General features: G+C 43.1%; 1 protein-coding gene across 4 annotated transcripts in view; it reads right to left on the bottom strand.

The window, feature by feature from the left end:
• The window catches only part of Dapk1 (death associated protein kinase 1), a 186,133-nt gene that overhangs the window by 82,537 nt on the left and 77,988 nt on the right, over positions 1 to 25,608 (bottom strand). For all 4 annotated transcript variants that reach the window (XM_048330803.1, XM_048330827.1, XM_048330820.1 and 1 more), the window contains exon 3: positions 3,595 to 3,816. In XM_048330803.1, the coding sequence (XP_048186760.1) occupies positions 3,595 to 3,816 (222 nt within the window). The remainder of the gene's footprint in view (positions 1 to 3,594; positions 3,817 to 25,608) is intronic.

Here is a 25,608-nt window from a genome sequence, read left to right as displayed (position 1 = left end):
AGATAAGATGCTCAGCGACTTTTCTGCCTCTGATGGCTTAGAACCACAGTCCTCAGAGCTAAGGTCCTGAGTAGCTAGGATTACTATCCCCCAGGTATGAGCCTGGGGGACTGTGACTACAAAGGTAATTTACAGCCATTGCTTTGGTTTCTCCTTTTGTTTCCTGGGGGTCTTTTGATTCTGGGTTTACTGAGGAGAGCAGCATGAAGTCATCTACAGGCACACGCCACACTGATAGATAAAAGACACCATATTCTTACTCAGGTTAATTTGTATCTCAGTTTGGCAAGAAGAGAGAGAATGAAGCAACTCAACAACAATCTTGCATGAAGTGACCTGACTGCGCAAATGTTTGCACACAACTCAGCAACTGTTTGCAATGAACACACAGAATCCCGGAATTTATTAATCCAGCTGAAGTAAAAAAGAGAGCTAAGAAGGAAAGTCGTTCAATAGCATTTCAGACTGTCAAGACATGTTCTAGAAATCTATTGCACAGCCAGTGTGCATTTAACATAGTTTGCACAGCTATAGTGCTTATTTAGCCTTGTTAGGATGACAAGCATTGTGGTGAGCGTTTATGCTACAATTAGTGGCTCTCACCAGTAATTCTATCTTCTTTGGAAGCTAAGATCTGAGGATCTCAGTTTGAAGTCAACTTGAGCAGAAAAGTCTATGAAACTCTTATCTCTAATTCACCACTAAACATGTGGAAGTAGAGCTGTGGCTCAAGTGGTAGAGTGCCAGCCTTGAACAAAAATCTCAGGTATGTCACCCAGACACTGAGCTCAAGCTCCAAAACTGGCACAAAAACAAAATCCGAAGCAACAAGAAGAACAGCAAGTTGAGCCAAGTGCCTGTAGCTCATGCTTATATTACCAGTAAGGAGGCTAAGATCTGAGGATCTCAGAGACTCTATCTTCAATTAACTAGCATAAAACCAGAAATGAAGTTATGGTTCAAGTAGTAGAGCTCCAGCCTTCGGTGAAAAAGGTAAGAGACAGCACCCAGGACCTCAATTCAAGCCCCAGTACAGGAAGAAAAAGAATAAGTAGGGGCTGGGAATATGGCCTAGTGGCAAGAGTGCTTGCCTTGTATACATGAAGCCCTGGGTTCGATTCCCAAGCACCACATATATAGAAAATGGCCAGAAGTGGCACTGTGGCTCAAGTGGCAGAGTGCTAGCCTTGAGCAAAAAGAAGCCAGGGACAGTGCTCAGGCCCCTGAGTCCAAGGCCCAGGACTGGCAAAAAAATATAAATAAATAAATAAATAGATAGATAGATAGATAAAGTTTACCTTTTAAGCAAGAAAGAGTATGTTGTTTACTCCATAATTTGTGCTTGGTTATAGTCAGAGCATTGTGCACCACTTTGCTGATATTTCTTCTTATCAAGAAAGAAAAAAATGAGGGAGGGAGATGAGAGGAAAGGGAGGGGGAGGAAGGAGGAGGGGGAGGAGGAGGAGGGGGAGGGGGAGGGGGAGGGGGAGGAGGAGGAGGAGGAGGGGGAGGAGGAGGAGGAGGAGGAGGAGGAAGAAGAAGAAGAAGAAGAAGAAGAAGAAGAAGAAGAAGAAGAAGAAGAAGAAGAAGAAGAAGAAGAAGAAGAAGAAGAAGAAGCTGCTAAAGGTAATAGCTACACCATTTTAGATCTGGTTTAAAATTAAAATAGAACAAATAAGGAAGAATTAAGGATTGGAGAACCAATTAGCTTAGCTTGCCTTGGAACACTCCACCAGACCGATTCTTACTTGGCAATTTTACTGTATTGTGTTTTATAAACCTTTCAGGCAGGTGATTCAAAGCTACTAAAGTGAACAGAAGTAGAACCTGACAGGGTGAGATCCACTTTTTCCTCATGTTAGGCCCCAACTCCCCCTCCTTCCCAGTTCTTCCCTGTGTAGGCCTCTGTGTAAGATTTATGTTTCTTGTTTTTTCAGTCACCTACTAAATGATATTACTGTCCTTTAGCTGGGTTTTCTTTTTTGTAGGGGGGAAAAGGCATTATTGTTTCCTGGTACTGGTTTTACTTCAATGCCCATGGCCAGAGCATTACCACTTAAACCACTCCTCTGCTTCTGACTTTTTGCTGGCTAACTGGAGATAAGTATGTCTTTGATTTGTCTGCCCTGGCTAGATTCTATCAGTATCCTCAGATCTCAGCCTCCAGAATAGCTAGGACTATAAGCATGAGCCACTTGAACTTGTTTTGTTTATAAGGAGCTTAGAGACTTTTAGATTTACATATGAGTAGGTTCCTGGTGGAATAATTACAATTTCTGTGTGCCCAGCACTTGCCCCCAGGTTAGCTTCTCAAGGCTGAAGTAACAAAGCATTACAAATTGACTGGCTCAAAAAGATTTACTGTCTCCAGAAGTGGTGACTGATCAATGATGCATTGTATTCATAAACTGACATGTTGAATAAAACCTCAAGGTGTTGAGAGCCCAGAGGAAGGATCAGCTTCCTTGCCTCTCCAGTGGTTTCTGGTGCGCCCATGCATCCCTTGGCTTGTGGACCCATCAATACATGCTTCTGTCTTCATAAGGCTGTCTCCCGAAGTCTGTCTTTGAGGATCTTCATATAAGGACAAGTCAATTTGCATCCTACTCTACTACTCTCATCTTGACAACATCTGAAAAGATCCTTTTTCCAAACAAGAGCACATTTTGAGATGAGAGGGGATAGGAAAAGTGGATCCCAGACCACCACCCGTGGCAGCACCAAGGGATATGTTAAACATACAAATTCTTGGGTTCTACACAGAAACATTAGAAACACAGCCAAAAAGTCTGTATATTGGCACACACATGGGAAGTTTCTAAGCCATACCAATATTTGAGAATTGCTATTTTAAATCATAATATATGCTTTAAAAATCAATTTTATAAAGCCAAGTATACATCTTCGCCTTCTAACTCAGCTGTACCTGAATGCATTTATACCATGGTGTATCTCTATCTCAGTGATCAAATGATAATATTGCATACCCACAACCGGCTACCATCTAGAAGTTTCTGTATGCCAAAAGTAGCCCTTTAGATATGTCCTATTTTGTCTTCTCATCATTACTAGGAAATGATTGCCAATATTGAATTTCCTTGAATAAAGTGGGAAGACCTAGCGACATTATGTCCAAAATTCTACCTAGCAACTATGGAATAATTGGTAGCTGTCTCTCTGAGTTGTGGAATAAGAAAGCTTCAGTAAAGCCACAATCTTTACCATTCTCTGGTGTTCACAAACACCTCAATGAGACCAACCATGCTCACATACATACCAGAACCAAAGAAGAGAAAGAAAAAGAAAGAAGATAACAGTCACAAGAGAAAAAGACACACATACTTCAAGCTTAATGAAAGCTCAGGAAACAGCTTGTGGAAAACAAAGTTGAAACCTCAAATAAGCGATCAGTTTGAGGGAAACTATTGCACGTCATGGAAGCCAGAGTAGCACAGTTGCTCTTGAGAATTTCTTCCAGATAACTCAGCTACATCTGGACCAGATGTCTTGGAGCTGTTCTCAGGCACAGCCCCCTCACCCAGGACCCACCCTCCCCAGTGTGGGGTGTGGGGTGCCCTCTCCAGCCTCACTCACAGTTCCAGGATGAGGATGACATCCGTCTTGCTCTCGTAGACCTCATGCAGGGTGATGACATTGGGGTGCTGCACCTCTTTCAGGATGCTGACCTCACGCTCGATGTCCTCGCGGCTCACGCCCCGCCGGCTGGACTTGGTCCTCCGCTTCTTGATGAACTTGGCAGCGTACTGCAGCCCTGTGCTCTTCTCCCGGCATTTCTTTACCACGGCAAACTGCCCACTGGAAGGGAATACAAAGCGTTGTCACTCTGAAGTGGGGTTTGACCTAGGGTGTCACACTGGGGGACAACTGAGTTGAGACTAGGAATGGCCAAATGGTAGAAAATTAACAAACTAAGCAGGGTGTTTCTTCTTGGACATATTGGCTTCTCTAGCTTATTTCTTGATACATATTGCTCCATGGGATACAATGTTTTTCCGAAATGTATATTTAACTGAATGTGTAGCAATGTCTGCATTATTGCTCAACCCTGGTGTCCTCAAATTTCAGATCATGAGACAGCAGGAAAGAACTCTGATCTAACTTCCATGCTGACAAGTTCTTACTCTCTTTGCCTAGCCAGAGAGCTAGGTAATTGGCATAAAATACATAAGGCCCTCACTTTGGAGAGATATTTCTAGTACTAATGTGGCTCCATTGAGATACCCAGAATAAAATGAGGTATACTATTTTGTTCACATCTGTATGAACTAGATACTTACTGGCTATCTCTCCAGCCTGCCCAGTCAGCTCATCTTCCCTTCCCATCCATGTCTGTATCCTAAGATCTTTGTGGTTCTTAGGCAGCTGACTCCACCCCCTGATTACAGCCATGGATCATGTGAACAAGACTATGCCAATCAGTGCACAGTATTCTGCTGGCTTCAACCACAACCATGTGATCTAGCAAAACCTTTCATGGAATAGAGAGAGAAAGGCTTTCTGAGATTTTTTTTTCCTTCTGTTTGTGAACACTGAACCAAATATATTGCCAAAAGCTGCTATCAGACATCTGGAGATCATGAAGGGAAGACACTCATGGTGTGAATAAGCATTGCAGAAGCTAGTTCACTAGAAACAAAGAGATCTAATGGTGGTAACATAATGGTGTTGGATCAAGCCTCACCTGAAGCCACCAGCTTTTGGATTTTTCAGAAACATACTCTTTTGCTCCTGAAGCTAGTTTGATATGGGCTTGCCAATTCTTGCAGGGAAAGAAGAAACGCATCCTAAATGTCAAGAACATATAACCAGACTCTCCTTCCTATATGTAACAGAGCACAATAGCAGGACTTAACATGAAATAATAGGGTATAGGCAAAAGCACATGAGTACTCCTGGAAGGTAGTAAAACACAAGAAAAGGTCTTCCTAGGTCAAGACTGGCACCTCATTCTTCTCTGGCACCTACCACATATGCTGCACCCACCACAGGGTTTGTCCTTTTCCTGGAACCCACTGGGAAGCCACATTGTAAAGGGTTATCAAGTAATTTTTAACTGTCTTTTGAAGACAAGGAAAGGTAGGGAAGGAGGAAAAAGAAATCACATCAAGAATAGTATTTTGATGTCTTAATAAGTAGACACTGCTGAGAGCTGGCAGCTCCCACCTATAATCCTAGCTACTCAGGAGGCTGAGATCTGAGGATCACAGTTTCAAGCCAGCCTGAGTAGGAAAGTCTGTGAGATTCTGCTCTCCAATTAATGGCCAGAAAACTGGAAGTGGCGCTGTGGCTCAAAGTGGTAGATCACTATGCTTGAGACAAACAAACAAACCAAAAACAGCTCAGGGACAGTACTTAGACCCTGTGAGTTCAAGCCCCAGAACTGACCAAAAAAAATTTTTTAATTAAAGATACGATAAGACAGATGCCAATGGCTCACACCTGTAATCCTAGCTACTTGAGAAGCTAAAATCTGAGGATCAAAGTTCAAAGCCAATCTGAAGAAAAAGTCTATAAGATTTGTATCTAATTAGCTAGCAAAATACTGAAAGTAGAGGGGCAGCTGAAGTTACAGTAGAGTGATAACCTTAAGAAAAAAAGTTAAGGGATAGTGTACAGGCCCTGAGTTCAAGCCCCAGTTAAGGACACTAACTAACTAACTAGACATTTGAAAACATTACTCATTTACTTTAGCAGCAGAAGTCACTGATGAAAACACATAGAGCCAAGGATGATTTCTGTAGTAAGGTTTTTTGCATGACAAGTTATTAATACTCTCTTCCTCCTGCAAAGAAAGGGAAGAGGAACTGACCCTGGAAAGCAGGCACCGCTGCCTGTGAACTCAACTCAATAGCTCAAAGAGCCAGCGCTGTGGGATTTGTGGGGGAACTTTACTGCATCCGTTTCTAATTTCTCTGTGGGTCTGAAACCTGCTTCTCTGGGATGGGGGAGGTGGCTGAGAAATAGGGAAATGACCTGAATACAGAACACATTTAGCTTCTGCCTTGGGAACCTAGCCAAGAGGCACCATGTCCCCTGGCCCCCAGTGAAGCTAGAATTGTCTCCACTGAATGCATTTGAAGGATGGGTTCCCAGGATGGAGCAGCCAGGAACAAGCACTGTATGCTCCCAGAGCCCAACCATGATGCTTGCTGGCTTGCTTGCACGTGGCCAGGACAAGTTGTTTCAGGACTTCAGATTCAAGGCAGACACTGGGGGATTAAATCATGTGCATTTAAAATATAAGACCCAAATTAGGGGAGGGGGGACAAAATGCCAAGTACTGGTGGCTGACACCTGTCATCTCAGCTACTCAGGAGGTTGAAATCCAAAGACTGGGGTTTGAAGCCAACCTGGGCAGGAAAATTTCTGAGAGTCTTATTTCCAATTAACTACTAAAAAGCCAGAAGTGGAGCTGTGGCTAAAGGAGGGTAGCAATGTGGACAGCTTAGCCAGGATAAGGGCCTGTGTTAAACAGCAGAACCAAGCCTCCTGTCTGCAGCAAACATCTGAGACTCATTTTCTGAGCTGATAATGGACCCCTCTTCCACACATTGGGATCCCCAAAATGGCGATGCTGGATGAAGAAGAGGGAGTAAAACCTGGCAGGTGGGAAAAGCTTCATCCATGGGCAATGCCCAAGTGCTGGAGAGGCCTAATGGCAGATGGTCAAGCAAGGGTCTGGAACTCATTCTAGATTTATCTCATCTCCATCCCTCACACCCAAAGCGCCTCACACCCTTCCTGTGGTACTTCTTCTTTTCTGCCTGTTCCCCCCTCCCCCTCCCACACTCAATACTTCTGATCGTAGATTTTGGAAAGGTTCAAGGTCCATTTTTCAGTGTCAGGTGCTGGATGCAGAGTGACTGAGGCCATGCACAGTGCTCATGTGTTGCTTCTGATTCTGAGGCCATGACATTCAGAACCCAAGCTGTGAAACTTGAGGGTTCTGAATTCAATGGCAATGTGTGGCAGCTACAGGCACAGACCACCTACGAGCTAACCACAAGCTTACTTACAACCTCACCTGCATGCATAATGACAGAGTCTATCTTGAAAGTTTGCAGAGGTATGTGTGTATGATAGTCAGCTTTCTATCCTTTTGGCTTTGGGCCTGTGATGAAACACATCATGGAGGAAGCTTGTGACACAGCAAAACCACTCACTGTCTGAGCAGTGTAAAGGCACACCCCCAATGACTTAAAGACCTCCCACCAGACCTCCTACTACTTAAAGTTTCCACCACCTCCTAAGAGCACGACGACCCAGGGGACCATGCATTTATGTAACACATGGGCCTTTGGACAACACTGAAAATCCAAATTATAACAAAAGGATCAGCTGATTAAATGAGCATGAATCATCTACATAAGTGTTTAGAAAACTGCCTGACCAAAATTAAGTCTTCAGTAACTGTTGAGCATACTGTTACAACATAATTCAACTTTATTCTCAAAATATCACTTCCCCCCTGCCAAGGGGGAAAAAATGGGGGTGAGAGGGTGAAAGTAGGAAGAAGGGGTAAAAAAAGAGAGAGAAAAAAAGCCCACCGCAAGGCTGTATTATACTAATAGTATGTGAAGCTGTTGCTAAATGTGGCTTCTGATTTCTCCCTTTGCACCAGCCCCTCCCCAGCCCCACCTCCTCCTCTCTCACTGTCCCCACCCAGTGTGTGCTGTGGCTCACAAGTGCAAACCACAGGTTCCCTGGCCATGGAACTCAGTGGGGTGCACTTAATTAAGCTCATTGCCCCAGGCACTACAACAGCATCTTCCCAGGCATCCAGCCAACAGCTATCATGGCAACTCCAATGCAAAAGTGCCTGGACTCCATCTGTGAGTTCTCATTGAAGATGGGCTGCTGGTTTACTGCTGCTCTGTTTCCTTTCTCCAGAGCAGTTCCTCCCCCTGTGGGTTCCCTAGTGCTCACTCTCAGCCCTGGATTCAGACCACTTTGGAGGGCAGTTCCTCGTCACCAAACCTCTGCCTTCCCCAAAACAACTGGGGAAAGAAAAAAAAAATAACATTTTTGGTAGGTGCTTGCTTCTAACTTGTGCACTCTCAAATCCAATTTGGAGTATAAGCTCAAACCACAGAAGGAAGCCAGGCTGTCGTCATACTCCATTGTAAGCTGGTCCCTTCTGCCCTGCTGCCCTTCTACCAGTGCCTGAGGTCAGTGATGGATCAACAACCACCGGACTCAGGGATGCATGGGTAATTAACAATATACAGCTAGAGCTCCTCAGTGGATGAGAATGTAGCTTCGTTCTGAGCAAACAGAAACTCCCTGTGGCTGGATGCTGGTGGCTCATACCTGCAATCCTAGCTACTAAGGAGGCTGAGATCCAGGGGTTATGGTTTGAAACCAGCCCAGTCAGAAAAGTCTGTTTGAAAGGCTGGAAATGCAGCTTAGCAGTAGAGTGCTTGCCTAGCATGCAGGAAGCCCTGGGTTTGATTCCTCAGCACCACATAAATAGAAAAGGCCAAAGTGGCACTGTGGCTCAAGTGGTAGAGTGCTAGCCTTGAGTAAAAGAAGCTCAGGGATGGTACCCAGGCTCTAAGTTCAAGCCCCAGGATTGGCAAAAGAAAACTTTGTGAAACTCCAATTAACCCCCAAAACACTGGCAGTTAAGTAGTGGCTCAAGTGGTGGAGAGCTAGCATTGAGCAAAAAAGTTCCCAAACTCTGAGTTCATGCTCCAGAACCAGCACAGAGGAAAGAAAGAAGGAAGAAAAGAGAGGAAGGAAGGAAAAAGAGAGGAAGCGAGGAAAAGAAAGAGAAGAAAAAGAAGAAAGAGAGGAGGAAGGGGGAAAGGAGAGAGGGAGGGAGGGAGGGAGGGAGGGAGGGAGGAAGGAAGGAAGGAAGGAAGGAAGGAAGGAAGGAAGGAAGGAAGGAAGGAAGGAAGGAAGGAAGGAGCTAGGGAAGGGCAAAAGGAAGCACGGAATCAAAGAAGAAAGAAGCTAGCTCCCTATATTTTCCCATTAACCTCCTGACAGCATCATTCACCCTCATCACTCCACACTGGTGAAGTCACCTCCTTGCTAAAATTTCTCTGTAGGCTCCAAGTCAAGGTCCTGTTTTGGTTGTCAGGAGCTGCTGAAGAATATGCTCCTAAGGGAAAATACCAGGCAATGCTCTGCCTTCTGAGTACACCTCCCACCTGGTAAACAAGTGGTCCTAGTGTAGTGTACTTAGTATACTAGTGAAGTGTCTCGTGGCACCACTTACCCCTCCTACCAGTTTTTAATTCTTATGGGTGAGTTCAGTTTGATAGCCCTAAGCATGGTGCTAAAGTGCTGTTTCTGAGCCAAACAATGTTGTGATGGGCATCAAGGAGAAGACATGTGTGTGAGGTAAGCATCATTGGAGCAAGAGTGTGGTGCTGTAGGCCATGAATTCAATGTGGCTAAAGCAGAAGAACACAGATTAAAAAGGTTGTGCAACATATTGACAGAAATATTGTGAACTGCTCACAGGGAACTAATCCTGTATTTCTACTAGGAACAATCATTCCAGCAATTTATAGAACATAACTCCTACTGATTTTTTTGTGTGTATATATGTGGTACTGGGGCTTGAACTCAGGGCCTGGGCACTGTCCCTTAGCTTTTTTGCTCGAAGCTGGTACTCTACCACATGAACATCATCTCCTCTTCCAGCTCCAGCTTTTTCAGTGATTAATTAGAAACAAGAGTTTCACAGATTTTTCTTCCCATACTGGCTTTGATCCATGATCCTCAGATCTCAGCTTCCTAAATTGCTAGGATTAGAAATGTGAGCATCTGCCTGCTCTTTAATGCAACCAAATTCTCTATCCTCTGGTTACCGATAGAACCGCTTGTTGCATTGTGCACAGGCAGCCAAATTCATTTTGACACAAGAAATTTTCAATTAAGTAACAAATACTGTTAGTGGACAGACACAAAGAAAATGAGATATACTCTTGCTTCAAAATGTTTTACATTAAAAAAAAAAAATAAGCTAGATCCCGATGGCTCACATCTGTAATCCTAGCTTCTTGGGAAGCTGAGATCATGATTTCCTGCTAGCCTGGGCAGGAAATTCCATAAGATTCTTATCTCTATTAACCACCAGAAAACCGGAAGTGGAGCTATGCCTCAAAGTGCTACTAGAGTGCTAACCTTGAGCAAAAACAGCTTAGGCACAGTGAGTGCTCAGGCCCTAAATTCAAGCCCCACTATCATCATCAACAACAACAAAAACAAACAACAAAAAAAACAAAACAAGAAAAGAAAAGAAATCAACTCAAATACACTTGCAATAGCCAGGAGCCAGTGGCTCACATCAGAAATCCTAACTACTCAGGAAGCTGAGAATGAAGAATCATTGTTCAAAGCTATCCTAGGCAGAGAAGTTCATGTGACTTTATCTCCAATTTAAAAGCAGGCAACCATGAACAAGCAAGTTGAGCAAGCATAAGGCCCTAAATTCAAGCCCTGATAGCATCAAGAAAGAAGAAAGCCAGAGAGAGAGAAGACGAAAGTGGCTCCTGGGTAGCATGCGTGCCAAGCATGTGCAAGACCCTTAGTTCTAGCCCCCATACCACAAGGGAAACAAAGAGTAGAAAAGGCACACTGTGACTAGACATTACAATTAACTTCTTCTGCCTCATGGGTGGGTCAATGTTAGACCTAGACTCAAACATTGTCATTCCTAGCTATCACATGACAGCCAAGCTCCCATCTGGGCTGGTGGCTGCAGATTTTTAAAAACGTGACTCAACCTATCGTGTTTTTTACCTTCAGTTTTAAAGATAAATCTGCCCAATGCATAACAACTATTTGTGGTAACTATTATTAGCAAGAGTTGCCTAGCTTGATGCTAAAGGCAGATCTAGTTTAAATCTAACACACAGTAAATTCCATCTCTCTCCTCCTGTAATAATGTGTTCCAAAGAACACAAGATAATTTTCCACTTTGGGGCTCCAACTTCAAATCCCTGAACAACACAGTATTGCCAGTGTGGTTGATCTGTTTTAGTTGAAGACAGCACTAGGGCAGTCCCACCAGAGTACCAGCATGAAGTCTTAGGGAAGAGAAGGGGGGACAGAAATGACTATTTCTCAAGGATGAGTTAGTATGGGATAACAATTCACATTTACACCAGAGGGAGAAAACCTCCAGGCTTTGTAGGCTAGGAGAGAGACAGAACCACAGCTCTGCACATGGGAAGGGCAACAGAAAGACTGTGTCAGGAGACCCTGCCCGGCTGGCACCGGCTGGGACCTGGGCTGAATGTGAGTTAAGTGATACAGATGGTGAGACAGAAGTTATAAGCATATATGAACACGTATATATGGTCATATCCTGAAATATGCAAATTGACCAAAGTACGCTATACATGGAAGGATTCCAGTGACGTAACTCCTAAATGAACAGTTTAACAAAATCAATACCAGAAAACTAAAAGCATGTTTTGTTGAGGGGCAGGGAGGGAGAGTTAAGGAGAGAAGACAGACAAATGGAGAAGAAGGAGAAAGCATAGGTAAATACAGTCATAATATTCAACGTACACTAGGAAAGAATGAGGGAAGGTGTGGCATTGTCCAAAAAGAAATGTACTCTTTACCTGACATACATAACTGTAACCCCTTTGTATATCATCTTTATAATAACCACTAAAAATTAAGTTTAAAATATTCAATGTACATATGTGAAAAGTGGAACCAGGTAACTTGAGGAGATAGGGTTGGGAGAGAAGAAAGAGAATGACAGAAGGGGCGACACTGATCACGGTGCACTGTACTCATTAACTGACATACTGGATCAAAACTCCCTTCTACAACTACTTCAAGACAATTGTTAAAAAGATATGCAGATGGGAGTGCTGTGGGCTGGATGAGGTGTGTACCCCAAGGGTTCATGAGATGGCAGCTTGGTACCTGGTATGCAGACATGAGAGGTGGTTGGATGTTTAAGACATGGAGTCCAGTGGGAAGTCACTAGGCTTTGCTGGGAGTGCTGCTCTGGAAAGGTGTGATGGCAGTTCCTCCTCTCAGGGCTCTTGAAGAGAGTTGTCATAAAAAGCAAGCCTAATCACTCACAAGCTGCTCTGACCTCCGCATGGTCTCGCCCTATGTTGATTCCTTCTTGCACATGCTCCTTCTTGAGCATGCTCCATGAGCCAAAGCTGACTATTCTTTCAGCCTCCAAAACTCGGAGCAAGTATATCTCTTTGCATCCTTGGGTACTTCATTATAGTAACTGTAAACAAATGAATACAGTATCTATATAGAATTTCCAAAAAAAAAGAAACATAGGAAGCAGAATCAGGGAGGCACCAAAGAACCTGGTTCATATTTCTAGAAAGATCAATGGCAGGGCCCTTCTGAGTAAGAAAAGGTGAAGTGTGTAATTTATTTTTAATCCTTATTATAAAAACCAATACAGCCAGGGATTGGTGGTTCATGCCTACTACATAGGAGACTGGGATCTGAGGATCCAAGCTCAAAGGTAACCCACACAGGAAAATCCGTGAGATTTGATCGTCAATTAACCACCAAAAAGCCAGAAGTAGAGCTGTGTGTGGCTCAAGTGGTAAGATGGTCAGTCTTGAGCCAAAAAAGCTAAAGAGACAGCACACCCAGGCCTTGTGTTCAAGCCCCAGTACTGGCACAAACACAACATATCTTGAACTGCCACAAGAGCTCAGCAGAAGGCCTATGACCTCACTCACCAGCAAGCAGCTCAGGTTGCCACAGCACAAACAGGGAGCAGCATTTCCCTGAGTGGATTCACATCATCCTGTCGCTGGGGAAACCACAACAACACCAGGGTCAGGAGCAAGATGCAGAAGAGAAGTGGACTGGGAGCACACAAATAACACAACAGATTAAGTGGGTAGAAAAGAAATGGCTGCCTTCGAGTATCCACGACAGCATCCAGCTGAGGAAAAATTCACACAGAAGACTGTGGAGAAGGCAGCAGAACTGAGGGCCCAGGGCCAATGGCAGGGTGAGGTCAAAGAAATAAACACACAGTGGATGGTGGCTCCAGCAGTTCAGTGTAACTAAATGATCAGCAAAGCAGAGTAGTTGAGGATGTGAAACCAAGAAAAAAATGAAGCCAGAGCATTCTCTGTAGTTCTTCTCCATTTTTCTCCACCCCTATCTCCTTTAAGGATCCAGACACCTGATAGTTTAGGCCTGTAGTCCTAGCTACTCAGGAGGCTGAGATCCAAAAGATCATGGTTCAAAGCTAGCCTACACAGAAAAGACTGCTAGATCCAAAACTGCATCTCCAAAATAACCAACAAAAGGCTGAACTGGTATGACTTATGTAGTAGAGTGCCACCTCAGCAAGCAAGTCAAGCAAGCACAAGGTCCTAAATTCAAGCCCTGGGAGCATGAAAAAAAGGGGTTTCCAGATTCTTCTGGAAACTCGGTTCTCAATAGGGCCTTTGCAAAGAATGGCTCTACAAGTTTCGGAAAACTGATAGACAGATTCATGATGGGTATACAAAGCTCACTGGACTCAGCCACCTGGCCCGTTACATACAATCAGAATTTCCCATTGTTAGGTGTTGTTCTTAACCCCATATCATCTCTTGAAATTTACTTATTTGTGCCTGTGATCCTAACTTCTCAGGAGGCTGAGATTTGAGGACTGCAGTTCAAAACCAGCTGGAGCAGGAAAGTCCATGTGATTATTATTTCCAATTAACCATGAGAAAACCAGACATGGCGCTGAGACACCAAATAGTAGAGCATTACATTTGAGCAATAAAGCTCAGGGACAGTACTCAGGCTGAGTTCAAGCCCCAGGACTGACAGGAAAAAAAAAAAAAAACTGACTCACATGTTCTTTGGGCCATTCTTTTGGCTGTGGAGCATGTTGAAGTGCAGTGCACTCTTGAGGAAATAAGCCTTGGCCCTCTTTTCCAGGGAAATAGACAGAATGAAGAGCTGAAGCTGGACTCTAAATGTGCTATGTTTTTTCAACGTTCAACAGCGCTATAGCAGGCTATTTCTAAGGCACAATGCCAGTGACTGAGCTCCTCTACTGGCCTGGTGAGTAGGCACACAGCTGGAAATGGAGGTATGCTCAGGCAGGCTGGTTGGTCCTTCTACCTACTTCTGGCTACTGGACAAATCCCATCATGGCAAATCCATGATGGTCTCCACCCTGATGCAGCTCTTGACTCCTTGACACTGCAGGGGCCTTGGAGTTTGTTTCCTCTCAGATGGCCAGTGGGTTGGATATGTTTGGTGTTGGCTGTGGATGGAGTATGGGTGGGAATAGATGGTAACCGGCAGAGTACACTGAATCCTGGCCAGCTGACTGGAATGCTAAGGCTCTTTTTGTAGAGAGACTACATCAGTTACCCAAGGGGGGAGGAAGGTTTCACTATGATGTTTACACACATCTATACAATATTTTCCCTCATTCCTTCCATCATTTTCCTTTACTCTTTCCCCTACTTCCTCAAACAATTTCAAAAGTTTCATGGTCTCTTCTCTCTGTGTGCATGTGTGTGTACACACATGCTGGTACTGGGGCTTGAATTCAGAACCTAGGTGCTGTCCTTTACCTTTTTTTACTCAAAGCTGGCGTTCTAACAGATGTACCACAGTTCCACGTCTGACTTTTTATGGCTAATTGGAGATAAGAGTCTCAGAGTCTCCTAGATTTTTCCTGCTCTGGGACTGACTTAGAATGGAGATCTTCTGGCATCAGCATCCTGAGTAGCTAGGATTCTAGGTGTGAGCTACTGGCACCCAGTTATGCTGGTGTGGTCTTAAAACTGGGCTTGAACCCTTCTGTCACACATTATCATTGGAAGAATTAGCTCCACTTTACTCTGAAAAATGCATTGGTGAAGGGCTGTTGGCTTCTATGATTTGGAAGAAAGTCAGAATCACCTGGTGTTATGTCACTTCTGACACAGCTACAGGCTGATGCATGTCAGAGATGGTATGTGTGGATGTGTCCCAGTCTGGAGATGACTGTGACTAGGACTAGTGACAATTTGTCATGGTGTTCCTTCTCTGGATCTCCAGAAGCCGTGGCCCCACCCTGCGAAAGGCAGTGAGCAGCTGTCTATAGATCTGTCATCTTGGCTCTGAATCACGTGAGACTCACCTCACAGAGAAAGTCTGGAGTGAGGAGGAGACAGGTAGGAGAACGAGGGAGTCACCTGAGGCCAAATGAGGCAAGGCTGGCAAGGGACTTCGCTGCTGGAGTTACCTGAAGTAAGAGCCACTCAGATAAAAGTGAAAGATGATAAGTTAAAGAGAAACCAGAGCTCCCGGGAAGCCTGAGCATTCCCTCCGTGTGACCAGAACTCTCCGGAAGCCTGCCAGAGGGCTGACCTCACCCTGGGATGCAATCCCAGTGCATGAGGCCGATCATGAGAGCCAGGAGGTGGCTCTAACCTCTGCAGCCAGACAGCAGTGCACAGATGCAACTTCCCTGAGGAAGTGGGATTGTGGAATAACACATGCCATAAATGAGTCTTGGGTCAAACACTAAAGAAAATTAAAACACATTCTGAGCTGGGCACTGGTGGCTCTCATCTGTAATCCTAGGAGTCTGACATCTGAGGACAGGGGTTCAAAGCCAGTGGGCAGTAAAGTCCATGTGATTTTAATCCAAGTAACCAACAAAAAGCTGGAGCTGGAGGTATGGTTCAAGTGGTAACATACTAGCCTTGAGTGAAAATGTTAAAGGATAGTGCCCAGGCCCTGAGTTCAAGCCACAGTACCAGAAGAAAACCAAACCCAAAACAATTATAAGCATTCCTTGAGCATGAGCCTGGTAGATGCTACTGCCCCCAAACAGGGGTTGAAACCCAGTGGCCTTCTCATGGAATGTTGCTTCCTCAGGCAAGTGTGCAAGCTGACTTCCAGCAATATGGAAGAAACTATCATGAGGAGATTCAAAAGCTTTGTTTGATGGAAACTTACTTTCTTGGTAGGCAAATGAGGCATGGTAGTTTCAAGGGTTGGTGAGAAGGCCTCTCCTACTGGGGTCCCTTCCCTTCATCTGCGGTGCACATGCTCGGGAGCTCCCCAACCCCACCCCTCCCAACATAGCTTTGGACTCCACAGACTTGTCTAGGATGAAGAGACTTATCAGTATTCACACAGAAACAGTGGGACCACACAGACTGTGCTAAACTAAAGAATCTGCCATCGCTTCTAGCAGAATAAAACCCAGTAGAAATGGTGGGGAGAGCCTTACAGTAACGGACACAAAACACACTGAATTACATGCAAGATGCTTGCATTAGTCAGGTTTCTGTCACAGTGACAACATACCTAAAATGAACCATTTGTGAAGAAAAAAGATGTGTTGGCTCATGGGTTCAGAGGTTTTTGATCTATAGATGTTTGTGATGAGTCAAAAGTCATGCCAGAAGCAAAGCTACTTGCTTTATGGTGTTAGGCAGAAGAGAGAAGAGAAGAAATAGGGGTCTAATTATGCCCTTCAAAAGCATTCCTTAAGGACTTATCCTCCACTAGGCCCTACCTCTGGAGTAACCTGGGCACCAAGCCTTCAGCACATGGGTCTTTGGAGGACATTCTAAATCCACACTATAAAAGTGCCCTAAGGCAGGCACACTAGTGATGATGACTGGACTCCAGTGTCCTCAGGTATCTTGACGGTGAAAGTGAATTTAGACCATGAAGGGCTGCCCAAGAAGCTGTACTACCTCAAAAAACCATTGGCAGCTTACTTTCCATCTCACACGCAAGAACTACACAATAATTCAAACCACTTTTCCAGCTGCTTCATGATTGGTTCCACATTTCTCAGAGAAACATTACTCCTTACTACATTTAGAACCAAACAAGTTAATGTGAATAATACAAGACAAAGTACTGTGTCAAATTTGAATTTTAATCCCCTTCACGGTGAACTACTAATTTATTAGCGTCTAAAAATAGCTAACAAAACCTTTTCAATGAATGGAGGGAGAAAGAGGGGGCAAATGTAGTCATTATATTCAATATATTATATAAAAATGGCTGGAAATTAATATCACTATTGGGTCCCCAGTACCTAACATGATATATTAAATAACGTTTTAGAATTAATTCAAGTTGAAAAAAAATCACATTATGGGTTCCAGTATTTATACAATAATTATTTAGTTGTCTGTTAAACTTTTTAACCAATAGAGTAGTCAGGGAAAACAATTGCTCCAACATTTCAAAATATCACATAAGATGTCAGATCACTACCTTAGTAGAATACCCTGGGTTACATTACTCCTCTTGGACATTTACTAGGTTCCATGTTTTGGTAGGCATAACTGACCCAGAGATAGTTTCCCTTCAGTCTTAGAAGCCAGTAAAAGGTATAATCAGTGTGTTTAATATGACACAGTCATTTGAAAAGCCAAAGTATCTTACAGCCCATACAAGAGCCACTTCAGGGGAATTCTCCTGGTCTCCTTCGGACTAAGGGTTTACGTAAGAAGTTGTCTTAAGTCATCACTCTGGTAACTGGTTATGTTCCCTAATTGGAGAACAAAACACAACATTTTAAAATAAGTTGACTTTTAATCATTAGGCAAGATGTAATTGGCCTGTAAAAAAGGCCAATTTTTAAACTCTACCTGGCAGAGTTCTAAAAGGTAAGAAATTGGAAGACAAGAATGGAAGCTTACATGAATATAACAAAATAATAAATTGTTCAGCATGCTTTTAGGACTGAGGTCTGGGAAAGAAAATGTAAAACAAACACAAAACTTCAGTTCAAAGAAAGAAAATGGATTTAAAAGTAGCTAAGATTCTAGGTGTCAGTGGCTCACACTTGTAATCCTAGCTATTCTGAAGGCTGAGATCTGAACATTGAGGTTTGAAGCCAGCCCAGATAGAGAAATCTGTGAAACTTTTATCTCCAATTAGGTACTAAAAAGCCAGAAGTGGAGTTGTGGCCCAAGTGGTAAAGCACCAGCCTTGAGTGAAAAAGCTAAGGGAGAATTTTCAGGTCCTGAGTTCAGGTCCTGGCATAATAACAAGAAAGCTCAGATAACTGGCTGGTTTATTTTATTTTAATGGCTTTCATTTTGAGAAGAGTTGAGTAAACATTGTGAAGGTGGAACTGAGCTTGAAGTCAGACAACAAATTGTGAAAGATCAATTTCTTCACTAGATCTTTAGAAGAAACTCAAGTGGAGTGACATCTCTGAGTGGCAGCGACACTCATTGCTGAAATTCTGGACAAGGATCAATGTTGTACTAATGACCTAAGAAAACAAAATGAAGCTTCTTCAAGATCCTTTAGTTTGTTACTTGCCCCGGTCAACACCAAAGATCAATTTCACCACCACTACCACCACCACCACTACCACAATCACTACCACCACCACCACACCACCATCTTGGGGTTCATCTAGGCCTAGGATCTGTCCCTGAGCTTTTCTGCTCAAGGCTAGTGTTCTACCACTTGAGCCACTGCTCCATTCCTGGCTTTTTGTAGTTAATTGAACATGAGTCTCTCAAGACTTTCCTACCCTGGTAGCTTTAAACAGGGATCCCTCATACCTCAGCCTCCTGAGTAGCTAGGATGACAGAAATGAGCCACCAGCACCCAGCTCAAAATCAATTTTTGACCAATTAAGAACAATTAGCAGCTGAGCAATTGCACAACTAGGAAGAGCTTTCTTATGCCTCCCAAGTGGTAGTAATAGAGGACGAAGTGGGAATTGGTACAGATAAGAAATGTTCAGATTTCAGTGAGGTCTGTGTGGTGGTTTATGTATTGTCAACTAGTAGTTTTGTAACGCACACCTTGGAGTGTGTCTGCGAGGGTGTTTCCAGAGCACATGTCCTAGGCTGGCAGCCCAGATGAAATAAAAGGAGAAAAGAAGGAAATCAGCCTGCTAGCTTGGAAATTCTTTCTCTGCTTCCTGGCCACATGATCCCAACCACTCTGCTCTGCCATGCCCATCCTTCCATGACAGGCAAACTCAGAAACCGGGATCAAAATAACTTTGTATGTTTTTAAGTTATGTCAATTATGTTGTCACATCACACACACACACACACACACACACACACACACACACACACACACATTTTTCAGTAGAACTTAGTTCTTCTGATAAGTAGTACATCACATGGATGTGTGCTTACCAAACTTTTGAATAACTGATCTGAAAGGAATGGGAGGCACCGTTACTGGCAAGTTGAACTCTAAGTACTCTCAATGAGCTAAATAAAAAGCTCATGAAGAACCTTCATGTTTTAGAGCCAAACAAATGAGCCTCCTAAGAACAGGGTGGAGAACGTGACACAACAGAAGTTAGTATTTGAAACAAACAATCCAACTACCCTCACTGGTGCTAGCTGACCACAAACAATACAAGCCACAGTGTAACCCTCCCTGTTGCCCCTAGGATACAACAGAAGGCAAGTTTAACCCTATGCTAGGAGTCTGGGTCTCAGGCTCTGAACGTGACCTTAGAGGGCAAGAAGGCTGACAGGACAGATGGCAGTCAGGGTAGAGACCAGTGTAACATGGAGGTTGTGCTTTGAGGAAAGAACTGCCAATATATGAAAAGTTGTAGATGAATTAGACCTTGTATGTGCAATCACCAAAGGTCATTGAGCATCATGTTAGGAGGCTGGAACATGGTATCTGATTCCTTCCAAAACTAAGATGCCCTGCTCTGACCCCATGGACTATATCCATCTGTATACTGCTCTCTGGGGCTCTAGCTCTATGTACCCTTACCTTAATAAGCAGAATACATGTCATCAAGTACAGATAAAATCTTACAACAGCATGTCATTTCCATACATCTTAGTTTCAAACTTAAATCCATAATACCATTAACTTTTCTAGTCTCTGTTTGAAACTATTTTTTGCTTCTTCACTTTAGATTTTTTCAAAGTGATGGAGAGAATCCATAGTATAAGAGGAAATTCCAGATCAGAGGAAGAGGGCTGGGCTAGGAGATGGCGGTGCTGGAAACTGACCCACACTGCCATTTCACCTTTGTGTACACAATGATCCTTATCTACTCTGAGCATGATCATTTGGGAAAACACAACAAAGGTAGGAGATGCAGCTCAGTGCTAGAACATCTGTGTAGCATGCACAAGGCCCTTAGGCCAATCCCCAGCATCCACCAACAAACAAACCTAAATCTGGGTGCCAGTGACTGACACCTGTTATCCTAGCTACTCAGGCAGCTGAGATCTAAGGATCGAGGTTCAAAGTCAGTCTGGACAGAAAAGTCCAGGAGATTCTTATCACCAATTAATCAACAAAAAATCCAGAAGCAGATCTATGACTTGAGTAGCATAGCCTTGAGTGAAAAATGTAAGGAAGAATGTCCATGCTTTGAGTTCAAGCCCCAATACTAACACACACACACAGAAAAGTGATTGCTATGAAAAGATGTATTAAATACTGTGCCTCAAAATGTTAACTTTTAGGAATATTTAAGTGATTTCACAGATGGAAATAAAACTGTGCATTTTCAAGCATGATTAATAGAGGTTTGAGTTCGTTTCTAATAGAGAATGGATACCCCTTCCCAACACATATACAATTTTCAACAAGACTTAGAAACATCTAGTTCAATTTTTCATATTATGTAAGAACCTCACAGGTAAAAATCACTTTTAAGTTTTACGTATGATGACCTTGAATTCAGAGGCAGGGGGTATGGTTTTCTTTGTCACTCCTGTGTGATCTTGAATAAGTTGGTCACTACTGTGGCTCAAGTTTATTAATAGCAAACAGAACATAATAATTATATCTACCTTAAAGTGTTGTAGTCAAAGACTAAATGGGTTTAATTACTGAGACTCTCGAAAGAGTATGGGATATAGCCTTGAAATAATTACTATTTCACTATTGTTGTGTATACTTGCTGAAAACCTTCTGCACAAAGGCCCACAGAGGAAATAAATAGGAAAACACTCCATCCTTTGCCAAAGATGCATGTGAACAAGGGCTGCTCCATAGATCGCCACCAAACCTGCAGGTGCTCAAATTCTTCAGCTCATGGAGATGTTTTTTACTTTTCCATCTAAATCTGCTAAAATTTCTGTGCTATGGAAAATATTTGGGTGAAGGGAAGACAAGTGTGAGGACAAAATGGTCCATTTCCACATCCTGGGCCTATGATCAATACCAGGTTGAAGTTCTTCTGGTCTAAGCTTTATGGACGGATGATTGCAAACAGTGGTTCCATCCTGTGGCAAGTTGCTAAGCAAACACTCCAATTAAAGCCATTTCTAACTGGATTCTGCAAATGTTCAAAGAAGCTTCATTTCTCATGCAGACTTTATGGTTCTAATCTCAAGATCAGTATTTAGCACACACAAAAAATATGAACAGCATTCTACTTAGAAAGGCTCTGTGTTAAAAAAAACAACAACAACAACAAAGCATTAGAAGTAAAACTTAAACAGACTAAGGGAATAGAGAAGTACTTCTTTTGGATTTTCTTCTACAATTATCTTTGTATGTATATGTGTATGGCAGTACTGGGGCTTGAATTCAGGTAGGCATTGTCTCTTAGATTTTTCCCTCTGCCATACGCAGTCACTCTACCACTTGAGACACAGTTGTACTTCTAGCTTCTTTGTGGTTAATTGAGGATAAGAGTCTCACACACTTCCCTGCCTGGATTGTCTTTGTACTGCGATCCTCACACCTCAGCCTCCTGAGTAGCTAGGACTACAAGTGTGAGCCACCATCCCATAGTCACCCCACAAGAAAACAGCTAGGTAAGTCTCACAACAATCTGTGCTTTGGGTGAGAGGGAGAGAACTCCTAGCCCTGCTAAGGATGTAAAAATGTAAAACACAGAAATTGTATCATCTATCATTTCCTCTTCATCTCACCAAATGTTGGCTGAATGTGTAGCTGAATTGATTTATTCAGCCTCAATCTTTATAATGCTATGCTTTCCGTGTTAATATTTGATTGACTGGCCCAGTCACTAAAAGAATGTTAGTTAGATATTCTTCATTATTGGATCCTTAAAAATGATAAAGAGATAGATATACAAACTAAGCAATGCAATATTTAGGGCGCTTGAATCAAAACAAAAAGTGCTCAATTATCTTTCAGGTGTGGTGGTGCATGCTAGGACTCCCAGTATTCTAGTGAGAGGCAGGAGGGGATTCTTTAAACTCAGGAGATCAAGGCCAACCTTGGCCACACAGAAAGAACTCATCTCATTAGAATTGACCTTCACACTCCAAACTCTATCCTCAAACATGTGCATGTAAATAGAATAAAATTTCACAGGAGTTCAAGCCCCAGTACCAGTACAAAAATAAACAAACATAAAATGTCACATAGGAAAAGCTATGGAAACTTCAACCTGACTCTACTAGGTTGATTCATAATAAAAGTAACACAAAATATAAAAATAATAAAAGTCTTATGAATAAAAGCAAAATTAGCTTTAATAGCATATTTATTCCAATATATGAAAATACTAAAATGGACTCATGTAGTCAAGAATTTCAGAGAATTCTGAGCTATGTTGGCCGCTTTTGATTGTTAGAATCCAATACACACTTCATATTCACAGCATGTATGTTTAAACCAGTGGCAGCAAGTGGCACATGACTGACTATAGCTGTCGTATAGCACAGCTTTGGGCTAATTTTACAACAGAAATACAAAACTGGGACATAGCTTGAGTATTTATAGAAAGGAAATGGAAGGGATCCTTATGGAGTCCCTGGGAGGTGAGCCATAGCTAATTAAGCACACTAATCACTGGACGGTGAAAGATTCCGCTGCCCTTCTTATGAGAGGTAAAACACTGACCAATAGAATCTTGGAGATCTGAGTTAAGTTTCCTGGTTAATTCTCTGAAAAATATATGAAGCTGTCTTTATTTCTTCATTTATGTACACTAAGATGGTTTTCTTTTGGTTAAACACTGTTGTGTCTAGAAGTCAACTGAATGACTTGAAGCATGTATATACTCAAATACATTTGCCAAGTCTTCATGCAGCCATCTCTGGCCAGTTCCTGTTAGTTTCACCTCTAGTTCATGTGAACTAAAACCAAAAATGCAACCATCAAAATTTGCCTGCAGCACAATATGTAAGGCTACAATAAGGCATTCAACCTCAGTGTTCAAAACAAACAGAGGCTGGGTGCCAATGGTTCATGCCTGTAGTCCTAGCAACTTATGAGGCTGGTATCTAAGGATCATGGTTCAAAGCCAGCTAGGGTAGGAAAGTCCGTGAGACTCTTAGATCTAGTTCACCACCAAACAAGCAAGAAATGGAGCCATGGCTCAAATGGTAGAGAGCTAGCCTTGAGCAAAAAAGCTCAGGGTCAGCACCCAAGCTCTGAGTTCAAGCTCCAGAAGCAGCACACAAAGAAAAGAGAAAAAGAGGGGAGAGAGAGAGAGAGAGAGAGAGAGAGAGAGAGAGAGAGAGAAAGGAAGGAGGAAGGAGAAGGAAGGAAGGAAGGAAGGAAGGAAGGAAGGAAGGAGAGGAGAGGAGAGAAGAAGAGAAGAGAGGGGGAGGGGAGGGGAGGGAAGAAGGGCTGGAGGGAAAGAGGAAGAGTGAAAGAGAGAAAGAAAGTAAAAAAAAAAAAAAAAAAAAAGACAAGAAAGACAGGAAGGGGGGCTGGAGATATGGCCTAATGGCAAGAGTGCCTGCCTCGTATACATGAGGCCCTGGGTTCGATTCCCCAGCACCACATATACAGAAAACGGCCAGAAGTGGCGCTGTGGCTCAAGTGACAGAGTGCTAGCCTTGAGCAAAAGGAAGCCAGGGACAGTGCTCAGGCCCTGAGTCCAAGCCCCAGGACTGGCAAAAAAAAAAAAAAAAGAAAGACAGGAAGGAAGAAAGGAAGCATGAAAGAAAGGAAGAAAAGGAGAGCAAGAAAGTTCAGACCTACTTAGTAACTTTTTCCATTGTCCATGTGATCTTAATTTCAGCTACCCTCACAACTACCTCAACCCACATAAATGGTGACTGGTAGGTGTCCAATGAATGTGCAGAGCTGTTATGGTGGAAGGGCATGTGAGACAGTGGGCAGGAAGAATGGCTGTCTGGGCATGGGGGTGATGGGGAATATTTCTGATGACTGCTGTGGTGGTCAGTATAACTGGGAGGGGGTCAGGGGATCAGGAGGTACTGTTACGATGTTATCAGCAAGTGGCACCAAAGAGTGAGGAATGGAAGAGGGGAGTCTATGAGCCCAGATTTTCACTGCTCACAGAAGTCAATGCTTCACTTATTTCATTTTTACCTTCCCTTCTAAGGATCCTAGAACTGCTATCCATTATCTTGTCTTGCTTGTCAAAGTCAGAAAAGTTAATCAGCCTATGGCATGGGACTTACTTAAAAGTGCTGTATTCATTTACCCATAGGTTGCTTGCTAATGGCAAGTGTAAATATGCTGAGGAATAACTCAAGTATCCACTTTAATTCCCAATGGCTGCTACTTCCATTCATTCCTTCATTTTCATTCACTCACTCATTCATTCATTCAATGAACAGCACAGAGGGAAGGATTCTTTCTTTATTTATTTATTTTTGCCAGTCCTGGGCCTTGAACTCAGGGCCTGAGCACTGTCCCTGGCTTCTTTTTGTTCAAGCCTAACACTTTGCCACTTGAGCCACAGCACCACTTCTGGCCTTTTCTATATACATGGTGCTGAGGAATTGAACCTAGGGCTTCATGTATACAAGGCAAGCACTCTTGCCACTAGGCCATATTCCCAGCCCTAGGATTCTTTAATATATCACAAATAGAAAATAAATCTGTAACTATAGAATATTGTGCTTCCTTCTCTGAGCTGAGAATTATAACTTCTTAACAACCTTTTTCCCCTTCCTTCCTAGCTCCTATAAAGTAACACAAAGATGAAGGGCAAACCTTTTTTTTCCCCAGTAGTGGGGCTTGAACTCTGGGCCTGGGCACTGTCCCTGAGTTCTTTAGCTCAAGGGTAGTGGTCTACCACTTGAGCCCAAGTGCCACTCCTGGTTTTCTGGTGGTTAATTGGAGATAAGAGTCTTATGGACTTTCTTGCCCAGGCTGGCTTTAAATCTCAATCCTCAGATCTCAGCCTCTTGAGTAGCTCAGATGACAGGCCTCAGCCACAGACGCCCAGCGGGCACGCCATCCTAATAGGGGCCAAGTGTACCCATTTATAATCTGGAGGGAAAAAAATTCCTAGATCCCAAGAGTCAATAACTTCTGGATGGAAAATAACAAGATTTAAGGGCTTTGCTTAAAAGAACTGCTTAATTCTGAGCATCCAATGACACGGTCCTTTACGACACAAATATCTCAGAGCAGTTGGCGAAACATGAGGACAGTCAGGAGAAATGCATCACCGAAATAGGGAAGCAATAAGGGTCAGTCTCAATCTTGCCAGCACTTCCTGACCATGTATGCAAGAACAGCAATGGCTGTCCCCAGAGGCTCATAGTCAATCAACAGGCCATGTGTTTCAGTCACAGGGACTCTAATGATTGCTGCTATTCCACTGGCTTTTAAAGAGCACACTGAACCTCTGAACTCTTTTCACCTCCACATCACATTGTTTAAAAGCATTTGGTACAATCACAAAAGCTGTCGAGATTCTAGTAACTCCATCAGTATTATTTTATGGACACCCAC

Source organism: Perognathus longimembris, chromosome 1, assembly GCF_023159225.1.
Source record: "Perognathus longimembris pacificus isolate PPM17 chromosome 1, ASM2315922v1, whole genome shotgun sequence".
NCBI classification, from domain to species: Eukaryota; Metazoa; Chordata; class Mammalia; order Rodentia; family Heteromyidae; genus Perognathus; species Perognathus longimembris.
The sequence above is the reverse complement of the archived record's forward strand: the minus strand, read 5'-3'. Positions and strand labels throughout refer to the sequence as shown.